We start from the raw sequence: 20,147 nt of genomic DNA, 5'->3' as shown, positions 1-20,147 counted from the left end.
TGTGCTATTTAATGATCCTTCATTAAATAAAATAAAACATTCCCCTTAGAAACTGTCATCTTTCCTTTTTGAAAAATCCTTTTATCAGACCTATTTTAGGAATGATGACAAAAAGAACGTTTTTCCAATAAACTCATCATTAATTTGTCCTTTCCTCTCCCTAACACGTCCCATCCGTTACCACTTCCTCTCCCATCACCCCCACGATCACCTGACATATTGACATGCGTCTGAATTTACATTAAATGCAAACCCCTTTTGGAAATCTTCTGAAATCTCTCACAACCCGTTTTAATTATGTGTGGCTGAGATTTAATCCAAAATTCATAGATTCCCCCCAAAACCCCAATCGACGTTTTACCCTATTCTTACCATTTACCTAGGGTTAAACATTTTTCTTTCACCCCCTTTTATAAACTCATCTCCTTCCCTAAATTCACTTTACGCTTTCTGAATATCGATCATTCCCTCTCAAAACCATCAATAACTCTGTGTTCTACTTCTTCTTCGAGCACCTTCAAACTTCAATAATGGTGAAATCAGGAGTATCAAAGAAGCAATCCAAGGCTTCTGGTTCGGTGAATCCAACAGGTTCAGACTCTCCTACAATCTCTTCAAGCAATTTCAGAGCAGTATTTGAAGATCATCCTTCATACCATGCTCCCATCAAGCTCATGATCAAGTTTCTCAAGAACCACCATCTGTTTGGTCCATTTGATGCATTTACAGACGTTGTTCCAGTTTCTACTCTCTTCAAGAGTGCATTTTCTGCTTATCACCCACTGGAAAACCCCCAAGAAGTTCATCTCAATCTCATTAACGGTTCTTTGGTTATCTTGTCCAAAGAAAAGTTCCTCATAACCATTAACCTTCTGGTTCATCCATCCATCAAATTCTTCTCACCATCAATGGCTAACGTCACTTCAGCACTCTACCAGATGGGGTATCAAAAACCAATTCGAGGGATTGGTGGGTTCAAAAAGAATAAGTTGCCTGCGGTTTGGCAGTTTGTGTGTCACTTTGTCATCCACTGCCTATCCGGCAGAACCGGAGGCATTGACAATATGGGAGATGAGCAGGCTGGTTCCAGCAGCATCGATTCAGTATGGGTGGTAGAGTGGATAGAACTGTTATAGATAGTCGGAGTATCTTCTCAAGTCGCTGGAAGCGACTAGGAGATTACGATGGGGTGTAGTGATCGGTGGGAGTCCGATAACCCAGATATCGGCAAATTAGTTGGACCAGGGTGGTCTTAGTGCATCTGGTAGGCGGATGAGGGGCAACAAAATTTTCAGTCAGAGGCAGCAAGTTGAAAGAGGGTGCTACGCCTCTCACAGCAGAGTTGGATAATCTCAGAGGGGAGGGTTTGACCTTTTTGCGCAGCTCTCGTATAAGTCTTAACCGTTGCAGGGATGAATCTTTCACTCGAAGGATTGTCTGATCCATTCTCTGGGGCGGGTGCTCAACACTAAGTTATGGAAATAAGAAGCATTTAGTATGTTCCAGCAGTAGCGACCAGCACTGAGAGTGGCTGGAGTGATGGACAAAAGGGTTAGAGTCACCAGGCAGGGTGTGGGAGGCGAATTGCAGGTCAGTTGACCATAGTGACTTCGAGGACGAAGTCTAGTTTAAGTGGGGGAGAGTTGTAATGCCCTGTTCTAAAATATTCGTTTATGGAAATTCAGAGGCCAAGGTCAGGGGCGTTTTAGTCTGTTATCAAATTTAGAGTTATTATTTGAGAAGTTTTCAGGCCGGGTTGTGTTGTTAGAAACGTAGGGTTTCTCGTCACCTTTACGTGGATATTAAGTTCATCAAAATCGGATCTAGAATGAAGGAGTTATGACACTTTGAAGATTTGGCAAGAATGGCCCTTATAGAGAAAGTTTGCATAGAAGACCATACATGCATGTTGGGGTGCGTGTGTTTAGCTGAGTACACCCAGTGTAAGGCTGGTGTATGCCCAGTGTAAAGGGGCAAAAGATCGCTGGTCCTTTAGGCATACGCCCGGCGTACGGGAGTTACGCCCAGCGTACGCTAACAGCTTAAAAACCCTAATTCTTGGACAAGCACTATATAAAGGACATTATAGCTCCAAGCCTAGCCCCCATATCGGCCTCCCCAAACTCAGAAGGAACCCAAGAACGACCCTACCTTCATATTGTGAGATCATGATCTTGGAAGGCTTATCTTGGTGGTCTTAGCTTGGAAAAGAGAAGAGGAAGATTAGCAAGGAAGAACCTTGGAGGCCAGGGCTTATAGATCTGAGACAACACCATCCTCCGGAACACCTGGAAGGTAAAAGCTCATAACTTTGTCTATGGATGCTTAGATCTAGTATGGGTAGTTATGGAAGTTTTTGGTCCAAAGGTGAAAGCTTTATAGCTTGAATCTGATTTGTAGGTCAAGGGTTGCCACCCTTGGTGCTAAATGACTCCCTAGAACAAAAAGTTGATATCTTGAAAGCCCTAATGAGTTCATGCATGAGTTAAGACCTTCTTTCATGGAATTTAAAACATGGGTTTTGGAGTTGGGACTTATGTAAGTCATGGAAGCCATAAAGTAAGCAACTTTATGGATTAGGGCATGGAATAAGACCTAGATCTAAGTTTATGGCTCTTGAGTCGGAGTATTAAGCGCTTAATGGAAAGTGTCTTAACAGAATGAGTACGCCGAGCGTAATTGCAGGTACGCCCCACATACTCTCTAGCAGGATAGTACGCTAAGCGTACATTAGAGTACGCCTCGCGTAACGCAGTCAGTTGGGCTTATTGCATTTTGGGCCTCGGTGTGAGCTGAGTGGAGACTTAGGGTCCTTGGGCCTTATTGGGCCATCAGAATTCAGTTGCTAAGGACCAAGGATTTAGCATTGGGCTTGAGTAAGGTCCAATAAAGGGCTTTGGGCCCAATAGAGCAAATTGGGCCATTAGTGGGCCTTTAGTGGGGCCATGGATGGGCTTAGAAGGAATTGAGGGTTTTTGGGCCATGTTGTGACCCATGCCATGACAGGGGTAAAATGGTCATTTTACCCATAAGAGAATCCCTATTCTGATTTAGTATTTTATTTCCCATGATAACTGGGAAGCAGCCGGAGCAGCAGTCGGGGATTTCTCATTTAGGAGTTCACCAGTCAGCATCACGAGGTGAGTTTCCTTCCGGTAGGAACAGGTCTAAGGCCACAATGCCAGCCCGTTTAGCTAGCAGTAGTTTCCGGACTTCGGTCCGATGCAGTAGTTAGTATGTTTGATGCCTTCGTGGCTCAGACAGGATTTATGTGTTATGTGTTCCGAGCCATGGCCCGATGCAGTATGCAGTATATGTGTGTTCATGCTAGTTGATATGTTTATGTTATGCGTTGTTCAGTTAGTTCCGGACTTCGGTCCGATACAGTTAGTCCGGACTTCGGTCCGATGCAGGAGACAAGGTCCCAGTCAGTTTCTGGACTTCGGTCCGATGCAGGGGGCAAGGCCCCAGTTAGTCCGGACTTCGGTCCGATGCAGGGGAAAAGTCCCAGTCAGTTTCCGGACTTCGGTCCGACGCAGGGGGCAAGGCCCCAGTTAGTCCGGACCTCGGTCCGATGAAGTGGGCAAGGCCCAGTATGTGCTTTATATGTTATTGTATGGTATGTGGTAGATTGGGGGAGCTCACTAAGCTTCGTGCTTACGGTTTCAGTTTTTGGTTTCAGGTACTCAGTTTTCAAAAGAGGAGCTCGGAGAGATTGCAGTGCACACACCATAGTCAGTTAGCCTGGGAGTGTTTCACTCTGATAATGAGATTATGTTTTGAATTAATACTCGAAAATTATGTTATGACTTATGATACGGTTTTTATAAATATGGTTTTAGTAATGTTTTAAAAGAAATTTTTAGTCGTGATTTTTGGGTCGTTTCAGAACCAGCTAATTACAGGGAAGCAATGGCAGGTCCAGAGGTTTCCAAGTGGAAAGAGGCAACGTACAACGAGATAAAGTCCATGTATGACAACCAAGTTTGGAATTTGGTTGATTGTGTACCAGCTCGAAAGACATTTGGGTGCAAATGGATCTTCAAAAAGGAGACCGACATGGAGGGAAATGTGCACACATTCATGGCTCGACTGGTTGCAAAAGGTTTCACTCAAATCCTGGGGGTTGACTATGATGAGACCTTCTCACCAGTAGCTAAGATTAAATATACTAGGATATTTCTCACCATAGTTTCCTTTCATGACTATGAAATCTGGCATATGGATTTCAAAACTGTTTCCCTTAAAGAGAAGTTGGATGAGGATGTTTACATGAATTACCCAGAGGGTTTTGTTGATCCAAAGTTTCCCAATAGAGTGTGCAAGCTTGAGAAATCCATTTATGGATTGAAACAAGCATCTCGCAGCTGGAATCTTTGCTTCCATGAGAAAGTCAAAGAGTTTGGTTTCTCTAGGAGTGAAGATGAGTCTTGCGTGTATATCAAGGCTAGTGGGAGTATAGTAACTTTTCTGGTGTTATATGTTAATGACATATTAATCATTGTTAACGACGTTACGACCTTGAAATATGTTAAGTCTTGGCTTGGAAAGTGTTTTGCCATGAAAGACCTTGGAGAAGCTGCCTATATTCTTGGGATTAGAATATGGAGAGATAGAAAGAAGAGACTAATTGGACCAAGTCAAAGTACATACTTAGACAAGGTACTAAAGAGGTTTAGTATGGAAAATTCCAAGAAGGGAGAGCTACCTATCCAGAGCAATACAAAATTGAGTAAGACTCAATTCCCGAGTACAGATGAGGAAATAGCTAACATGAGTCGTGTGCCTTATGCTTCCGCTGTTGGATCGATCATGTACGCTATGACTTGTGCTCTCCCTAATGTGTCCTTTTCTTTGAGCATGGTCAGTCGTTATCAGGGAAATCCGGGTAGAGCTCATTGGAAAGCGGTTAAGAATATATTAGCGTATTTGCGAAGGACAAAGGACTCGGTTCTTGTCCTTAGTGGCGGTGATACTTTGAGAGTAGACAGTTATATTGATGCAGCTTCCAAACGGATAAGGACAACTTCCGTTCTCAATCTGGCTGGGTATTTCTACTAAACGGAGGAGCAGTTACTTGGAAAAGTTCCAAGCAATATAGGGTGGTTGATTCTACTTGTGAATCAGAGTACATAGCAGCGAGTGAAGCGTCAAAAGAAGCAGCTTGGTTGAAGAACTTCATCAGAGATCTCGGAGTTGTTCCAACCATTCAGAAGCTTATGGAACTGTTCTGCGATAATGAAGGAGCGGTTGCCTTAACAAAGGAACCTAGAGATCATGGTAAAACCAGACATATCGACAGAAAGTACCATTTTATCAGACATAGAGTAGAAGAAGGCCATCTTGTCGTAAAGAGGGTATCATATGAGGATAACCCAGCAGATCCCCTCACAAAGGGTCTGAGTATGGTTAAGCATATTCAACATGCTCGGAGCATTGGAATGAGAGATGATATTAGTTTTAGCAATTATACTAGTTTATTCTGAAACTTGTAACAAAGTTAATATAACTGACTTTTGGTGATTAAATGATAAAGTATTATTTATGAGTTTGTTTATTGCCTTTTATCAACTGTTTGTTATTGTTTTTTATATTTTACATGTTTTACTTCCCGAATAATATGATTATTCAAACTCCATGGTCGCTCATACTTTTGGAAGTATGTAGTGAATTAAGATTGTCATGAATTGGATTGCAGATTGTCTAAGGGAGTTAGACATAGCAATAGAATTGTTGCAATATATTCATGAGTACTTAGAAATGGAGATTTGAGTAATGGATAAACCCTCGCTCAGAGTATTACTTCATGGAATTCATCACGAGTAATACTGAGATGATAATATCTTATAATCTTGAAACGGAGAAATATGAGTTTGTAATTTACAAGTCGGTTATGCATTGGTGATACGAAAACGCGTCAATAACTTGGTGTTATAAAACGTATTGTCATGTATAGTTGATAAGTAAAAGATACAAGAATATGAGTCAAAGTTTATTCATTCCTTTTTCCTAAATAGGAAAAGTGATATATGTAGGCCCCTTGATGATTTGGTGTTGACTTATGTGATGGGCCCAACCAGGGCTAAATTGATGTGTTTAAGAAGTCCTATATCATCACAAATCAGAAATCAGGAAACATAGATTTTGGACAAAGTGATTGATTTCATTCCATGTCTTATGTACAAGTATATCTTGTAGAAGGAAGTATTATATGATCATTTATCTTAGGACACCTAACTGACTGGGTCAGAGTTCGACAACAACTTTTGGAAGCTACAATTTGTTGGTCGATTTAGAGGTCATACTAGCAATTATAGTTACAGACTCATCCAAGTGGGAGACTGTTGGATTAGGTGTCTAAGCTCATAACTATAATTGATATGTTCTTGAATTGATAGCAACACAGTCCTTTTGGGTTGCCCTCAAACCTAGCAATTGGACAAGGAAATTATGAAAGGAGAGTTTATTATAAGATTAATAAATTAATATAAATTATTTATTAATGTGTTATGAAAATAATATATTAATTGGGAATCATAATATTTAATTAATAGTTACCCAGAAATTAATTGGAATTAATTTTTGGCTTAATTGTATTTATTGTAAAGTACAGGGACTAGTTTGCAAGTATTAAATAGTTGGAAGGAATGTTCCAGGACCTCCTTAGAGGAGGTGGACGAAATTCATAGGGGAAACCCTAATGAATTTGTCTAAGGGCCTTGGTTAAGGCTTCTGGATTTGCTTAGGCCCTAAGCAGGGGAATCCTAGGGTTATCCCTTAAACCCTAACTTTAGGGCTAATTTACCTTGACTATTTATGGAGCCTTCTAGCTACTAGTTTCGGCCATCCATTCCCTTGGAGAAACCCTGGCCGAAAATTACATCCCTCTTCTCCTCTCTCTATAGTTTCCTTCTTGCTAGCTCTTAGGTGTGATTCCATTAGAGGCACAACAATTATGGTGCTAGGCTTACAAGAAGATCAAGATCTAAGGATTATCAATTATTTACTTTAACAATTGAAAGGTATGTAATTCTAAAACTCTTCCTAGTTATTTTCGAAAATAGCTTCTTCCCTTAGGGTTCTTGTTGTGCAAATCAAAGTTATATGTTCAATAGTTAAAACATAGATCCAAAGTAGGTTGCATGTGAACTTAGGATAATTGTTTTTCTAGTTTATTTGTTTTACCTAAAACCCATCAAAAATAACCAAGGTCAAGAGTTTATATCTCTAGGAAGCTGAGAAAGTTGAATAACCTTGGATCTACAAGCTCCAACTTGATCAATGCTCCTTCATCAAGCTTCTTCTTCTTCAAGATACACTAAACACACACCAAAACACACACAAGGATCAGTTCTCTTCAACTTGATCCTGATTGTTTATATGTCGACATATGGTAGTAGTGGGTTGAGGCAGTCCTGCTTTGTGTTGTAGGCCAAGATACCCGGTGTGGGTCGGCTGTAAGCCGTAGGCATAGAGGCTCGGGAAGAGCAGTTGGGTTAAGACAGTAGGTTAACAAACCTTGGGTATTCCAGCCCGATGGATGAATGGGCCTGATGCATGCTTGTATGTTTATCGTATGGGGTATTTTGGGGGAAACTCACTAAGCTTTATGCTTACCCAATTGTTAATTATTTCAGGTATCATCAATGGTTATGGGAAGGCGAAGGCGGGACTGTACACACTCAACATTAACATTGAGGATTTCACGTTCATTATAATACTCTGATTTTTAATAATTGTAATTGGGAACATATGGTTTTCTTAAAATGGTTTTATAATTGGGAAGTTTTTTACTTTAAATAAAAAAAAATTGGTTGTGAAAATGAGGCGTTACATGTTCACTATTTGGATAAAATTGAATTGTCCACTTGGACAATTTTGATTGAACTATTTGGTTTGGATATTCAGATTTTTTTGATTGGTTTTCAATAAAACCAAATTATTAGTTTGGATTTTAGATTGATTTTGGTTTATAAAATAAGAACCAAATAGTCCAAAAAAATCAAATAACAATTTATTTTTAATATATATTTATAGTTATTTTTTCAAAGAGATTCAAAAAGTTTAACCTAATAAAAAAATTTACTACGTAATTTCTCTTAAAAGTTTTTAGTCTATAAAATATTAAACGATAATATATATTTTATAGTAATTGTTTATAAATTTTAAACCACTATTAAATAATTTGTTTTTGTTTCTTCTATAAATGTGACTAATATTCTAATTATACGGGGTTTTAAAATTTTTCGATTTTTTATAACTGAATTATAAAAACCGATCCAACTGAATTGTAATTGAGTTAGATTGAATCAAACTTGAATTTAATGTGGACTATTTGGATCTATTTTTTGAAAACCAAAATTAATTTGAATTCACTTGATTAGATCGGATCGAACCGATCCATGTAAACGAACACCCCTAAATAGACTAGTATATCGTTACCTTCTGGTTTTAATTTCGAAAACCAACAAAAACATCCTACACATGAGAATAAATAAGCAAAAAGGGAAAAATATGTCTAAAGGTTTTTGATAATTTTTCACAATTGGTCCATGTGGTTTACATAATATTGCACTTTGAGGACTTCGTAGCAAAAGGTCACACCACTGATCCTTATGCTTTCAGTTCATTGAACGGTTGATCCTTGACCCTAACCTCGTCACTTTTGTACCGTTAGTGCAGATGTATCTTTGTATTTTCATTTATCAGCCACTGTAATCCTTCATCACCAAAGCTATCTCCCAAAACTATACCAAAACCACCAATATATCCACCGGCACATAAACCACCATCATTACCACCAAGCCAGATTCATCGATTTCTTACTATAATCTCCAAATCTTTATTTATACTCGGGAGAAACTATAAGAGTTGTAATTGAATCACCGTGAATTTTAGCAGAATTAGGATCCAATACTTTACCAGACCTGACATCTTCGTCTTGACTTTTGGAACATTAGTTAATTCAAACCCCGTTTCAACTTATGATATCGTTGATTTATGATCAGCAATAGGGGTATGTGTTGTTGTTGATGATGATTTCTTCACCCAATTACAACGACTTGTGTGATAGGACTAGGGTTAGGGTTCTTGAAGTTGTTAAAGCAGATGAAAGTATCGATCGATTTACAATATATATATATATATATATATATATATATATATATATATATATATATATATATATATATATATATAAAGAGAGAGAGAGAGAGGGGGAGAGAGAGAGAAAGAGAGAGAGAGAGAGGGGGGGGGGGATGAAGGGTAACAAAGTTAGGTTCGATTTGTAGGTTCCGAAGAAGAATCGTTCGTGATCTCTTTCTTCTCCAGTGTTTCTTGGGTTCCGATTTTTAGGGTGTCGTCAGATCTTTGGGGAGGAAATGTTGGGACGGGAAGAAACGGATGAGAAGGGTTCAATGGTGATCGCCGATAATGTTCACATGGTTCCACCGGATAGTATGATTATAACGGAGCACCACCACCACTCCTCACCGGAATCTGTGATTAAGAGGATGAGGGTTGGGTCAAATTGAGGGAGACTAACCTGGTAGGGAAAAGGAAGGGGACCATGAGAGGTTGGGTTGGCCATTTATTTTATTTAATCTGAAAATGATGATAAATGAAAAGATAAAAACACCCCTGCACCGACCGTACAAAAGTGACGGGGTTAGGGTCAATGACCAATTGCACAATGAACAGAAACCATAAGGACCAGTAGCGTGACTTTTCGCTAGGAAGTCCTCAAAGTGTTATATATATATATATATATATATATATATATATATATATATATATATATATATATATATATATCCCTATTCTAATAAAAGAATAGTTTTATTCTCCTTTTGATATGTGTCACCATATTAAGCTTAATAATTAATGCATATTTTAATTTCCTTTTGCCATGTGTCACCCTATTATATCTCCTAATTAATGTATGCCACTTGTCAACCTATTGATTATCAATTTTAAATTTTAAATTTTAAATTTATCACTCTAGTTACATTAAATTAACAACATTAGGATAAAAATTAAAATAAAATTAATGCAAATTATAAAATGATATAATTTTACATATTTATTTAAATCAATGATTATAATTCTATATAACTAAAAAAATCTCTTAATTAATAATTTTTTTTAAAAATAAGTGATTAATAATTTTGAGTTTTTTTACTATTAATGTTTAATTAATTTTGTAACCGTGGTTTCCACGGGTTATAAACTAGTATATATATATATATATATATATATATATATATATATATATATATATATAGATAGAGAGAGAGAGAGAGAATTAGGTTCAAATATTTTCATATCTATTGTGTGCATGTTGGACTAATCATTTTAGTTATTTTAAGAAAGTAATTAATGCATATTAAATGCTGAAGATGTAATAAATATCCAATATATTTTCAACATATAATATGCATTAATTACTTTCTTAAAATAACTAAAATGATTGGTCCAGAATCAATAATAAATTCATACAATAGATAGTGAAAACAAAATAATCTAACTATATATATATATATATATATATATATATATATATATATATATATAGTGTTAGGTTATTTTGTTTTCACTATCTATTGTGTGCATGTATGATTGATTCTGGACCAATCATTTTGGTTATTTTAAGAAAGTAATTAATGCATATTAAATGTTGAAGATGTAATTTATCTTCAACATTTAATATGCATTAATTACTTTCTTAAAATAACTAAAATGATTGGTCCAGAATCAATCATATATGCACACAATAGATAGTGAAAACATTTGAACCTAACTCTCTCTCTCTCTCTCTCTCTATATATATATATATATATATATATCATTATTATATATAAAAACCTTATTTTTATCATCCCGCCAACACCACATTTCGACAGTTGCTAAGGCGCCACGTCAACTACCCTCTAAGCGACGCCATGGTCTATGGAAGTCGATTCCCACTGCCTCATGTTCTCTTACGGCGGTTATTGTGTTTATTAATTTCACCCAAAACACCACACAACCACTCCCTTTTCTGCGTTTCCCTTTAGCTTCTCCGTCGTCAAGACCTCCACTTTTCTCACCCCAAAAGTTGGAACCGTCTTATGTCGATAACTGTAACAGGTGTGGCTTTTAGTTTGGAACCTATATATAGAGATCAAGATATCTCAAATGGGTAGTTTGATATCGTGGTGTTTAAATGATTTTCAAGAACCCTAAGATCTGAAAAGGAACCCTATAATCAGTGAATTTCATATTTGATTTTTGATCTTCATCTTCCCCATTTCCAACCACAAAACTCGCTAGGCCTCACAAAGGTCAGTAAGCAAACTTCATTTCTTTTCGACAATGATCGGTGGTTGTACTTTTATCTTTTTTTATACTATTAAAATCATATTAGTTAATTTTTACATTTTTCTTTTGATTTTTGGTTGTAGGTTATGAAAACACTAGGTTTTTGTTGCTTAATGTTCTCTGTAACATTGATATCGGTCAAGGTGGGTTCAAAATGAATCCCGATTTCTTTCATTGTCAACAGAGCATGTATTTTTTCCCTCCACTTGTTCTTCCCTCCCTTTTTTTGCTATTTTCCCATACCACAACACACATCTCTTATTTTCCTCTTTCTCCACAATCGCTTTTCTTCAAATTATCTCCCTTACGAATTGTTCCATCTTCCCTCCCGTTAGTGGTAGACCAAGAACAATAGGCTTTCAGTACTCTCATTGCATGTCTTTCCCCATGTTTCATAACACCCCTGTTTTTTTGAAGATCTTGAGATAGATGCACAAGTACCATAATCTTATTATATTAACTAGCATGCATTTTGATATATTATATTTTGATTAATGGTGATCCATCACACCCTTTTAGATAAAGTTTGGTGTACATGTTTTTAATTTTGGATATAGGTTGGGAGTTGGGACCATCTACTGAAAGTGTGATGATTTTGGGTGTACCCTAAAGGTAGTCGATGAAATGTGGTTACATGATAGTAGTTGTATAAGTAAATTTATGTCAATTAATGTTGTCATATCTACCTGAAAAGATGAGTCATTTGCACCCTTCAGTTCTAGTTAAGCACCAAGTTCATGATTATTTTGTATACATGTGTTTGCATATGGTTTGGAAATTATCCTGTCTTGCATTCAAGAGGTTACAACTTCACGTTTTATTGGCGATTTTTGCCAACATAATAACATGCAATTCTGTATTGGAATCAAATCTGATCGCGTTTGGTTTGGGGAAGATGTATATAATTTGTGTTTATAAGATTAGAGAAAATCAATTTGTTAAAATCTTTGCTGAGTATGAGAAGGGAAGAAATAGACAAGAAGATTTAAGAAAATACATGGTTTAGAAATGGAACTAATTGATGGTTTTTGTTTGGAATATGTCTTATATTGTTAATTTAGAAATATCATAATATAATTATTTGTCAGAATGTGTAATTTCGGTGGATTATGGGTAAATTTTTATATTAATCCATCACATTCATAAGTTTTTGCAAAAAGAGATGATATATAAAACTTGACTGTTCATTTTTATTGTGATATTTACAATCATAGCATAAAATATTTGGATAATAATAATTAAAAAAAGAATAAACTCATGTGCATAAATTGAGATTTGAATTGTCATTTCTGGTAATAAGTGAAAACTCATAACCACATACACATGATTATATTTTTGAGTTTATAAAGAGTTTTTCAAAAAACTGCAAGATTTATAAAGACGTAAATGCGTTTTTCAATAAAAATAAACTTAAAATCTGTTTAGATTACTTTATCTTTTATGGATTTACCGTTTGTGGTAATTATTTCATTTTGTTTTATATGAAATTTTAAGATATTAAATAAGTTTATACTTTATGTAATATGCTAACAGGAAGCGTGCTCAATAACAATGCAACGGAAATGGTTACATAACTTGTGAGATACGCCGTTAGATATGCTTTTGTTATCAAGTATATATAAAATCCTCATCGTTTTATAAGTTTTTATAATGACCGAAATATGCATTATTTCAAGTACCAATAACTTTAAAAAGTTTAGTTTTTTACTTCATGATACATTACAAACTTGGTTATGCTGCCCCTCCTCAACAACCTTACTTGGAAGAGACAACTATAGATGTTGAGTAATCTATTTTTCCTTATTTTTCTGTATTTTTTTTAAATTTTTTTCATTAGTATAAAGTACAAATATTTGTTGAAACGTTTTCTTTCTTCCTATGGGTATTTTTGATATGGGTCCTTGACTTTGAATGAGCATAATGCAACCAAATAGCAACAAACTTTTATTTATTTGTTTATTGTAGAGACTTACTTTAATTTCTTTCTATTACCACATTGTACTTATTTTCTTTTCTTATTAACAAATCGTACTTTGAGAACCCAATTACAACATTGTACTTTTATTTATTTAATTTGGACATTGTACTTTGAAATTCTATTAAAATATAGCAGTGAATGTATTGATTTTTAAATACAATGCTTTTATAGGAAAAAATAAAAGTATGATGCTATAATAAGCAATGAAATGCAAGCATTTTGCTATTTTCTACATTTAACCCTTAGCAAAATCATGTGCATCTTGAAAATATGTTTTCTTGTGATGTTACGAGTAGTTTTTTCCAATGTAGAGTCATTTCATTACAATTAAAACAATAGATGATGAAGGCATACCTATGTACCTGAGATAATCTATTTTAAACCAACTTTAGAAAGGGTATTTCAGGTATAATCCCAATGGCCATTAGGCGAACATTTATGTGTTCCACTTTATATGTTATTTTCATATCAAAGCAACGCCACTAAAGAAATTTACTTTGTTCCATTTTCTTGAGTGTTAAATTTGATATTTTATTTGTTGAAGTAACATGTTGGTCCATTATTTTTTTTTACCATATGAGGCATCCAGGAGCACATCTCCCCATTTGTACTTCATCAAGAGAGCTTCCAATAATATCATTGTTCCTTTATTTTTATCAAAATAATCAAGTATGAAAAACTATCAATGAAAGTTCATTGCTATTTGTTGCATTTAACATGTATTGTGTTTGTTTGAGACTTTGAGTATGGTTTATCAGGATAATCTTATGGTTTTTCCAGGAAAAATAAAAAATACCATTCATGGGTCGTGCTTAGCACGAGCCTCAAAATTTTCTAGTATATATATATATATATATATATATATATATATATATATATATATATATATATATATATATAGGAATGAGTTCTATGGAAAACAAATAACCAGGGCAACATCTACTGGAACCAATAATCAAATGACACGTGTCCATTTTTTTCTTCACAAGTAATGTATTGTGGAAGTTATTGTGAAAGTGATGTGTTGTCATGTTTTCATTGGTTCAAATATGTGTTACCCTAATCATTCATTTTCCATATAACTCTTCCCTATATATATATATATATATATATATATATATATATATATATATATATATATATATATATATATATTAGGTTTAAACAATTAAAAGTAAAAATATAATGTAGTTTATAATTTTAACTTTTATATATATATATATATATATATATATATATATATATATATATATATATATATTAGGTTTAAACAATTAAAAGTAAAAATATAATGTAGTTTATAATTTTAACTCATTTATATGTCTAAATTCTTCGGTTTTGTTTTACAAAAGGGAAAATGACTTATTAAGGTAACTAACTATTTCAATTGTCCATATATAGGTAATGTTCTTTTTTTTGTACACATTAAGGTAACTAACTTGTTTTGTTTGTTCACATTTAGGTAATATGACCGGCTATCACCTGTTTTTGCTTATGTGGCATCCACCTGGCATATGACTTGAATACGTTGCACCTACGTGGCATGGTGCATATATGGGAAAATGACTTATTAAGGTAACTAACTATTTCAGTTGTCCATATATAGGTAATGTTCTTTTTTTTGTACACATTAAGGTAACTAACTTGTTTTGTTTGTTCACATTTAGGTAATATGACTGACTATCACATGTTTTTGCTTATGTGGCATCCACCTGGCATATGACTTGAATACGTTGCACCTACGTGGCATGGTGCATATATTGTCTTCATTCGATTACACTATAACCGTGTCATACGATTCCACCCCTAATTCTAAACCCTAGATCGGTCGATGATGGCTTCTTCTTCCTCATCTTATTCTTCAAAATGACAAGATGAATTTCAAGCTGATCATCGATTGCGGTTTACCATCTCGTGTGAAGATTTCAAGAACTCCTGGAACATATTCAACAATATTGATTTACCATCGAGTTTTGACAAACTCTAAATTTTCTTCCATGGTTGTCAGGAGTTCTTGAAATCTTCACACGAGATGGTAAGCCGCAATCACATGGATGATCAACTTGAAATTCATCTTGTTGTTTTGAAGAATAAGATGAGGAAGAAGAAACAAAACAGGTCATATGTCAGGTGGATGCCACGTAGGTGTAACGTATTCATGTCATATGCCAGGTGGATACCATATAAGCTAAAACATGTGATAGTCGGTCATATTACCTAAATGTGAACAAACAAAACAAGTTAGTTACCTTAATGTGTATAAAAAAAAGAACATTACCTATATATGGACAATTGAAATAGTTAGTTACCTTAATAAGTCATTTTCCCATATATGCACCATGCCACGTAGGTGCAACGTAATGCCAGGTGGATGCCACATAAGCAAAAACAGGTGATAGCCGGTCATATTACCTAAATGTGAACAAACAAAACAAGTTAGTTACCTTAATGTGTAAAAAAAAAGAACATTACCTATATATGGACAATTGAAATAGTTAAGTCATTTTCCCTTTACAAAATTTTATGATCGCTTTTGTAAGCATTTGAAATTGAAATGGCAGAGGTGTTGTCGAAAATCCCCGTTTCAAAATTTCGATATGGAATTCAATTCGGATGCCATACTTTTATAGAATCCTATGAAGTTCTGTAATTTTAAATATATTGTCGTTGAGTTCAAACCCCACCACCATTTCCAATCTGCTTCGATTCTTCCCCTTTTCATATCTCTGGAGGGAGAAACAGAAAATTTGGCTATATACACATAATCAGTTTTTCAATTATAATTTTACTTTCTGTTTGGTGTTTTCGTGGGCAATTTAATTGCTCAGGACCACGAGCAATCCAAAATCCCTGATAATTTCTACTCGGGGTCCTGGGATTTAGGGTTTATTTTTCTATTTCAAAATCTTGGATTTTGATTGTAATTATATCTTGATTGTCGGTGTTCCCTAATACAGACCGTCAAATACATATACACAAGTAATTTGGGTTTTAATTTGCGTGGTTGTACGGTAGAGGTGAAAGAAAGGGTGTCGCTTTAGAGTTTAGAGTGATGGACGGAAGGAGAATCACGGCGAGTCCAAGGCCGTGTAATGGTCGGCGGGTGGTTGCTAAGAAACGTCCCCGTGGTGGTGTTGATGGGTTTGTGAATAGCGTTAAGAAGCTTCAGAGAAGAGAGATTTGCTCGAAGCGGGATCGTGCTTTTAGGATGTGCGATGCTCAAGAGAGGTTCAGAAACATTCGATTGCAGGTTCTTAACTCATACGCGTTTTCTATTTCGCACTTTCATTCTTAAGTTATCTGCTTAAAGTTAGGTTTTCTTTTGGTATCGTATCAATTATCATATCGTTTCTAGGAGGAGTATGATACTCATGATCCAAAGGGACACTGCTCTATGGTATTACCGTTTCTGAAAAAGCGTTCAAAAATCATTGAGATTGTTGCTGCTCGTGATATAGTCTTTGCTCTTGCACAATCTGGAGTCTGTGCTGCGTTCAGTCGAGGTATAAATATAATTTGGAAGTTCTATAATACTCAATCTTGAAGAGTGAAGACTAATACCACATTATTATTATATATTTGATTCAGAGACTAACCAGAGAATATGCTTTCTAAACGTCAGTCCTGATGAAGTTATAAGAAGCTTGTTTTACAATAAGAACAATGATTCACTCATTACAGTATCAGTCTATGCTTCAGACAGCTTTAGCTCCTTGAAATGCAGAACAACAAGAATCGAGTATGTTAAATGAAATCTCACTGTTCTTATGCTTTGTACTTTGTAGTATGTGTGAAATTTATTATTTATATAAAAAAAATTATAAAATTGGTGGCAGATATATACGACGAGGTCAACCTGATGCTGGTTTTGGTCTTTTTGAATCTGAATCTTTGAAATGGCCTGGTTTTGTGGAATTTGATGATGTGAATGGAAAGGTGTTGACATTTTCAGCACAAGATAGGTAAGTTTTGGAGATTTTGATCCAAGTGTTCTTGCATAATCTGATTTATATTAATTTCTTTTTTTCCAGCATTTACAAGGTGTTTGATTTGAAAAACTACACGATGTTATACTCCATTTCGGATAAAAATGTACAAGAAATCAAAATAAGGTAAGGTTATTCTTATTCCTATATTTACCCAATTATAAAATTTATGTGTATGCGTTAATGATATTTCTTTTTTCCATTTAAAAAAAAAACAGTCCTGGAATTATGTTGTTGATATATAATAAAGCCAGTGGTCATGTCCCACTCAAGATTCTCTCAATTGAAGATGGAACTGTTTTAAAATGTTTCAATCATCTTCTTCACCGAAACAAGAAGGTGGATTTCATTGAACAGTTCAATGAGAAGCTTCTTGTGAAGCAAGAAAATGAGAATCTACAGATTCTTGATGTAAGAAACTTTTTCATTGCAGTTTCTTGCATTTATGTTAAAAGTACACTGAAAGTCTAAAACTTTATTTTCTTTTTTTCTTTTAGGTACGCAATTCTGATTTAACGGAAGTTAGCAGGACAGAATTTATGACTCCATCAGCATTCATATTTCTATATGAAAATCAATTATTTTTAACTTTTAGAAACCGAACAGTTGCTGTATGGAATTTTCGTGGGGAACTTGTGACATCATTTGAAGATCATTTATTATGGCATCCAGATTGCAACACTAACAACATATACATCACAAGTGATCAAGATCTTATCATTTCATATTGTAAAACCGAGTCTGATGATCCTTTAACAGAAGGAAATGGTAAATTACAAAAAAAGCCCTTCTTATCTACTTACTTAATCTGGACAGCTATACATGTTTGTTTCCTTTTGGCATAATCTTGAAAGAATGACTTAATGGGTTATGCTAGAAACTTGGTTTAATGTATGCAGACATTGACCATTTATCTATTTACCCTTTTATTTCCTCCAAACTCCTCTCACTTTAAAATTGATGGAACATTGTGAAAAGTTGTTGAAATGTAAGGGTAAAATGGTCATTTAGTCACATTCGGACTTTTGATTTGGTCAAGAAAAGAAACAGATTGTAGACAACACTTTATCCAGACATTCATCATTAAACAACCACTTAGCGAATTAAACATTTTTTTTTGTTTGTAGTGATTAAACTGATAATACTTTATGAACAAGGGCAAAACAGTAATTTAATCACAAGTTTTTACTGACGATTCTGGTCTGGTAATGCAGCAGGTTCGATAAATATCAGCAACATTTTGACGGGGAAATGTCTTGCGAAGGTGAAGGCAAAGAATGGTGTTCCTTTGGATGAGTGTAGTTGCAGTGGCAATAATGTAATTTCTAATGGAGGTAGTGGCAGAAGTTGTAAATGTACTTCAAGGAAGAGAATTAGGGCTTCAAGGATTATGAGTTCTGTTGCAGAAGCTCTTGAGGACATTACTGCCCTTTTCTATGACGAAGAAAGGAATGAGATTTATACAGGAAATAGACTTGGGTTAGTTCATGTATGGTCTAACTGAAAAGGGTAAGGTCGTAATTTGGTAAATTGTTAAAACAAGTGTGTAAAATGAATGGTATGTGTGTTTTAGAACTCAACTGTATTATCTCTGATTATTTGTACTTGAAATTGTAATTTTGTTAGTTGTTTTTTTTGGAAAGAGTACTTTAAGTGGAGAGGGGAAGAGCTCCAATCAAGAAAACTTTAACTAATTAACCACCCACCAAGCCGATAGTAAAAAACACGACACAATGAAGGCAAAATTGCCAAATTCAATAAAATCTTCCAATACATTAGGTCCTTGATTGGATTCCATTGACATCAAACAATTATCATTAGCTAGAAGGGTGAGATTCAAATTCCTTAATCAGCCTATAATACCAAGACCATGGATTTTGGACCAATGTTTTTTTTTCCCATGCAGCCCAATTTATCTTCCTTTTTTACCCATCTCCTCCCCACAGAAACATTCGGCCTAATACTTTCCAAAACATTCCGCCTAATGCTGCCAAGTACTGATATGACTAGAGTCATTCCATGACCAAACGAGAGAATTTTGGATTTCAATGTGCTCAATTTAGCTTTTAATTGCTCCACAATGGGGTTCCAATTTTCACAAAGCTTCATATTGGCCATGATAGGGACACCGAGGTATGTAAATGTAAGGGTGCCAAAATCACAATTACATAGATCGGCCATCGATGCAAGTGTTCAAGACTTGAAAACCTAAAAGTTTGTTTTTGTGAATTTTACCTTTAGATGGGAGGCAAGATGGAAACATCTAAGAATTTTCTTCAAGTTGTGGATGTTCGAAACATACCTATCACTAATGAATATATAATGTCATCTTCGTACATGAGGTAACATCAAACACACCCGTTATTTGGTAATTTGATTCCCTAAAAAGATCTTCTCTATAGTCGCCTTCTAATGCAAGCATTCCCTTGCAAGAATAAAGAGGAAAGACGATGATAGATAATCACATTGTCTCATACCTTTAGAAATAGTGAATTCCTTAGTAGAGCAGTTAACAAGCACAAATGCTCTACCACTCTTTTAAAATACCCTCTACCCATCCACACCATTTATTTTCAAATCTCATTTGCATTAAGATGGAGTCAAGGAAATCTCATGATATTGAGTCATTTAAATCCACTTTGACCAACATCATTTTCTTATTTATTTCTTAGCCTAAGAGTATACTTCATTGACTATAGAAGGACCCTTAAGAATGTTTCTCCTTTCCAAGTATGTTGATATTTCTTGACCAACAACCGAAGTGATGGCTCTTTGAAACGCAAATGAAACGTCTCAAAAATGCAAATAAAATTTTGTTTTTAAAA

General features: G+C 35.0%; 1 protein-coding gene across 2 annotated transcripts; it reads left to right on the top strand.

Moving 5' to 3' along the window:
* The first annotated feature begins 15,853 nt into the window (after window positions 1-15,853).
* Window positions 15,854-18,956, top strand: LOC111919640 (uncharacterized). 2 transcript variants are annotated; one of them, XM_023915199.3, is made up of 8 exons: window positions 15,854-16,586; window positions 16,692-16,839; window positions 16,925-17,075; window positions 17,173-17,298; window positions 17,368-17,448; window positions 17,541-17,733; window positions 17,820-18,090; window positions 18,540-18,956. In XM_023915199.3, the coding sequence occupies exons 1-8, from the start codon at window positions 16,389-16,391 to the stop codon at window positions 18,824-18,826; spliced, it is 1,455 nt and encodes a 484-aa protein (XP_023770967.1). In that variant the 5' UTR covers window positions 15,854-16,388; the 3' UTR covers window positions 18,827-18,956. The 2 variants fall into 2 exon arrangements, with proteins under 2 accessions (XP_023770967.1, XP_023770966.1); XM_023915198.3 differs by having other exon boundaries at window positions 15,855-16,586; window positions 18,537-18,956.
* The last annotated feature ends 1,191 nt before the right edge of the window (window positions 18,957-20,147 follow it).

The sequence above is a fragment of the Lactuca sativa genome, chromosome 8 (assembly GCF_002870075.4).
Source record: "Lactuca sativa cultivar Salinas chromosome 8, Lsat_Salinas_v11, whole genome shotgun sequence".
NCBI lineage: Eukaryota > Viridiplantae > Streptophyta > Magnoliopsida > Asterales > Asteraceae > Lactuca > Lactuca sativa.
Note: the sequence above shows the minus strand (reverse complement) of the source record. Positions and strands in the feature narration are given on the sequence as shown.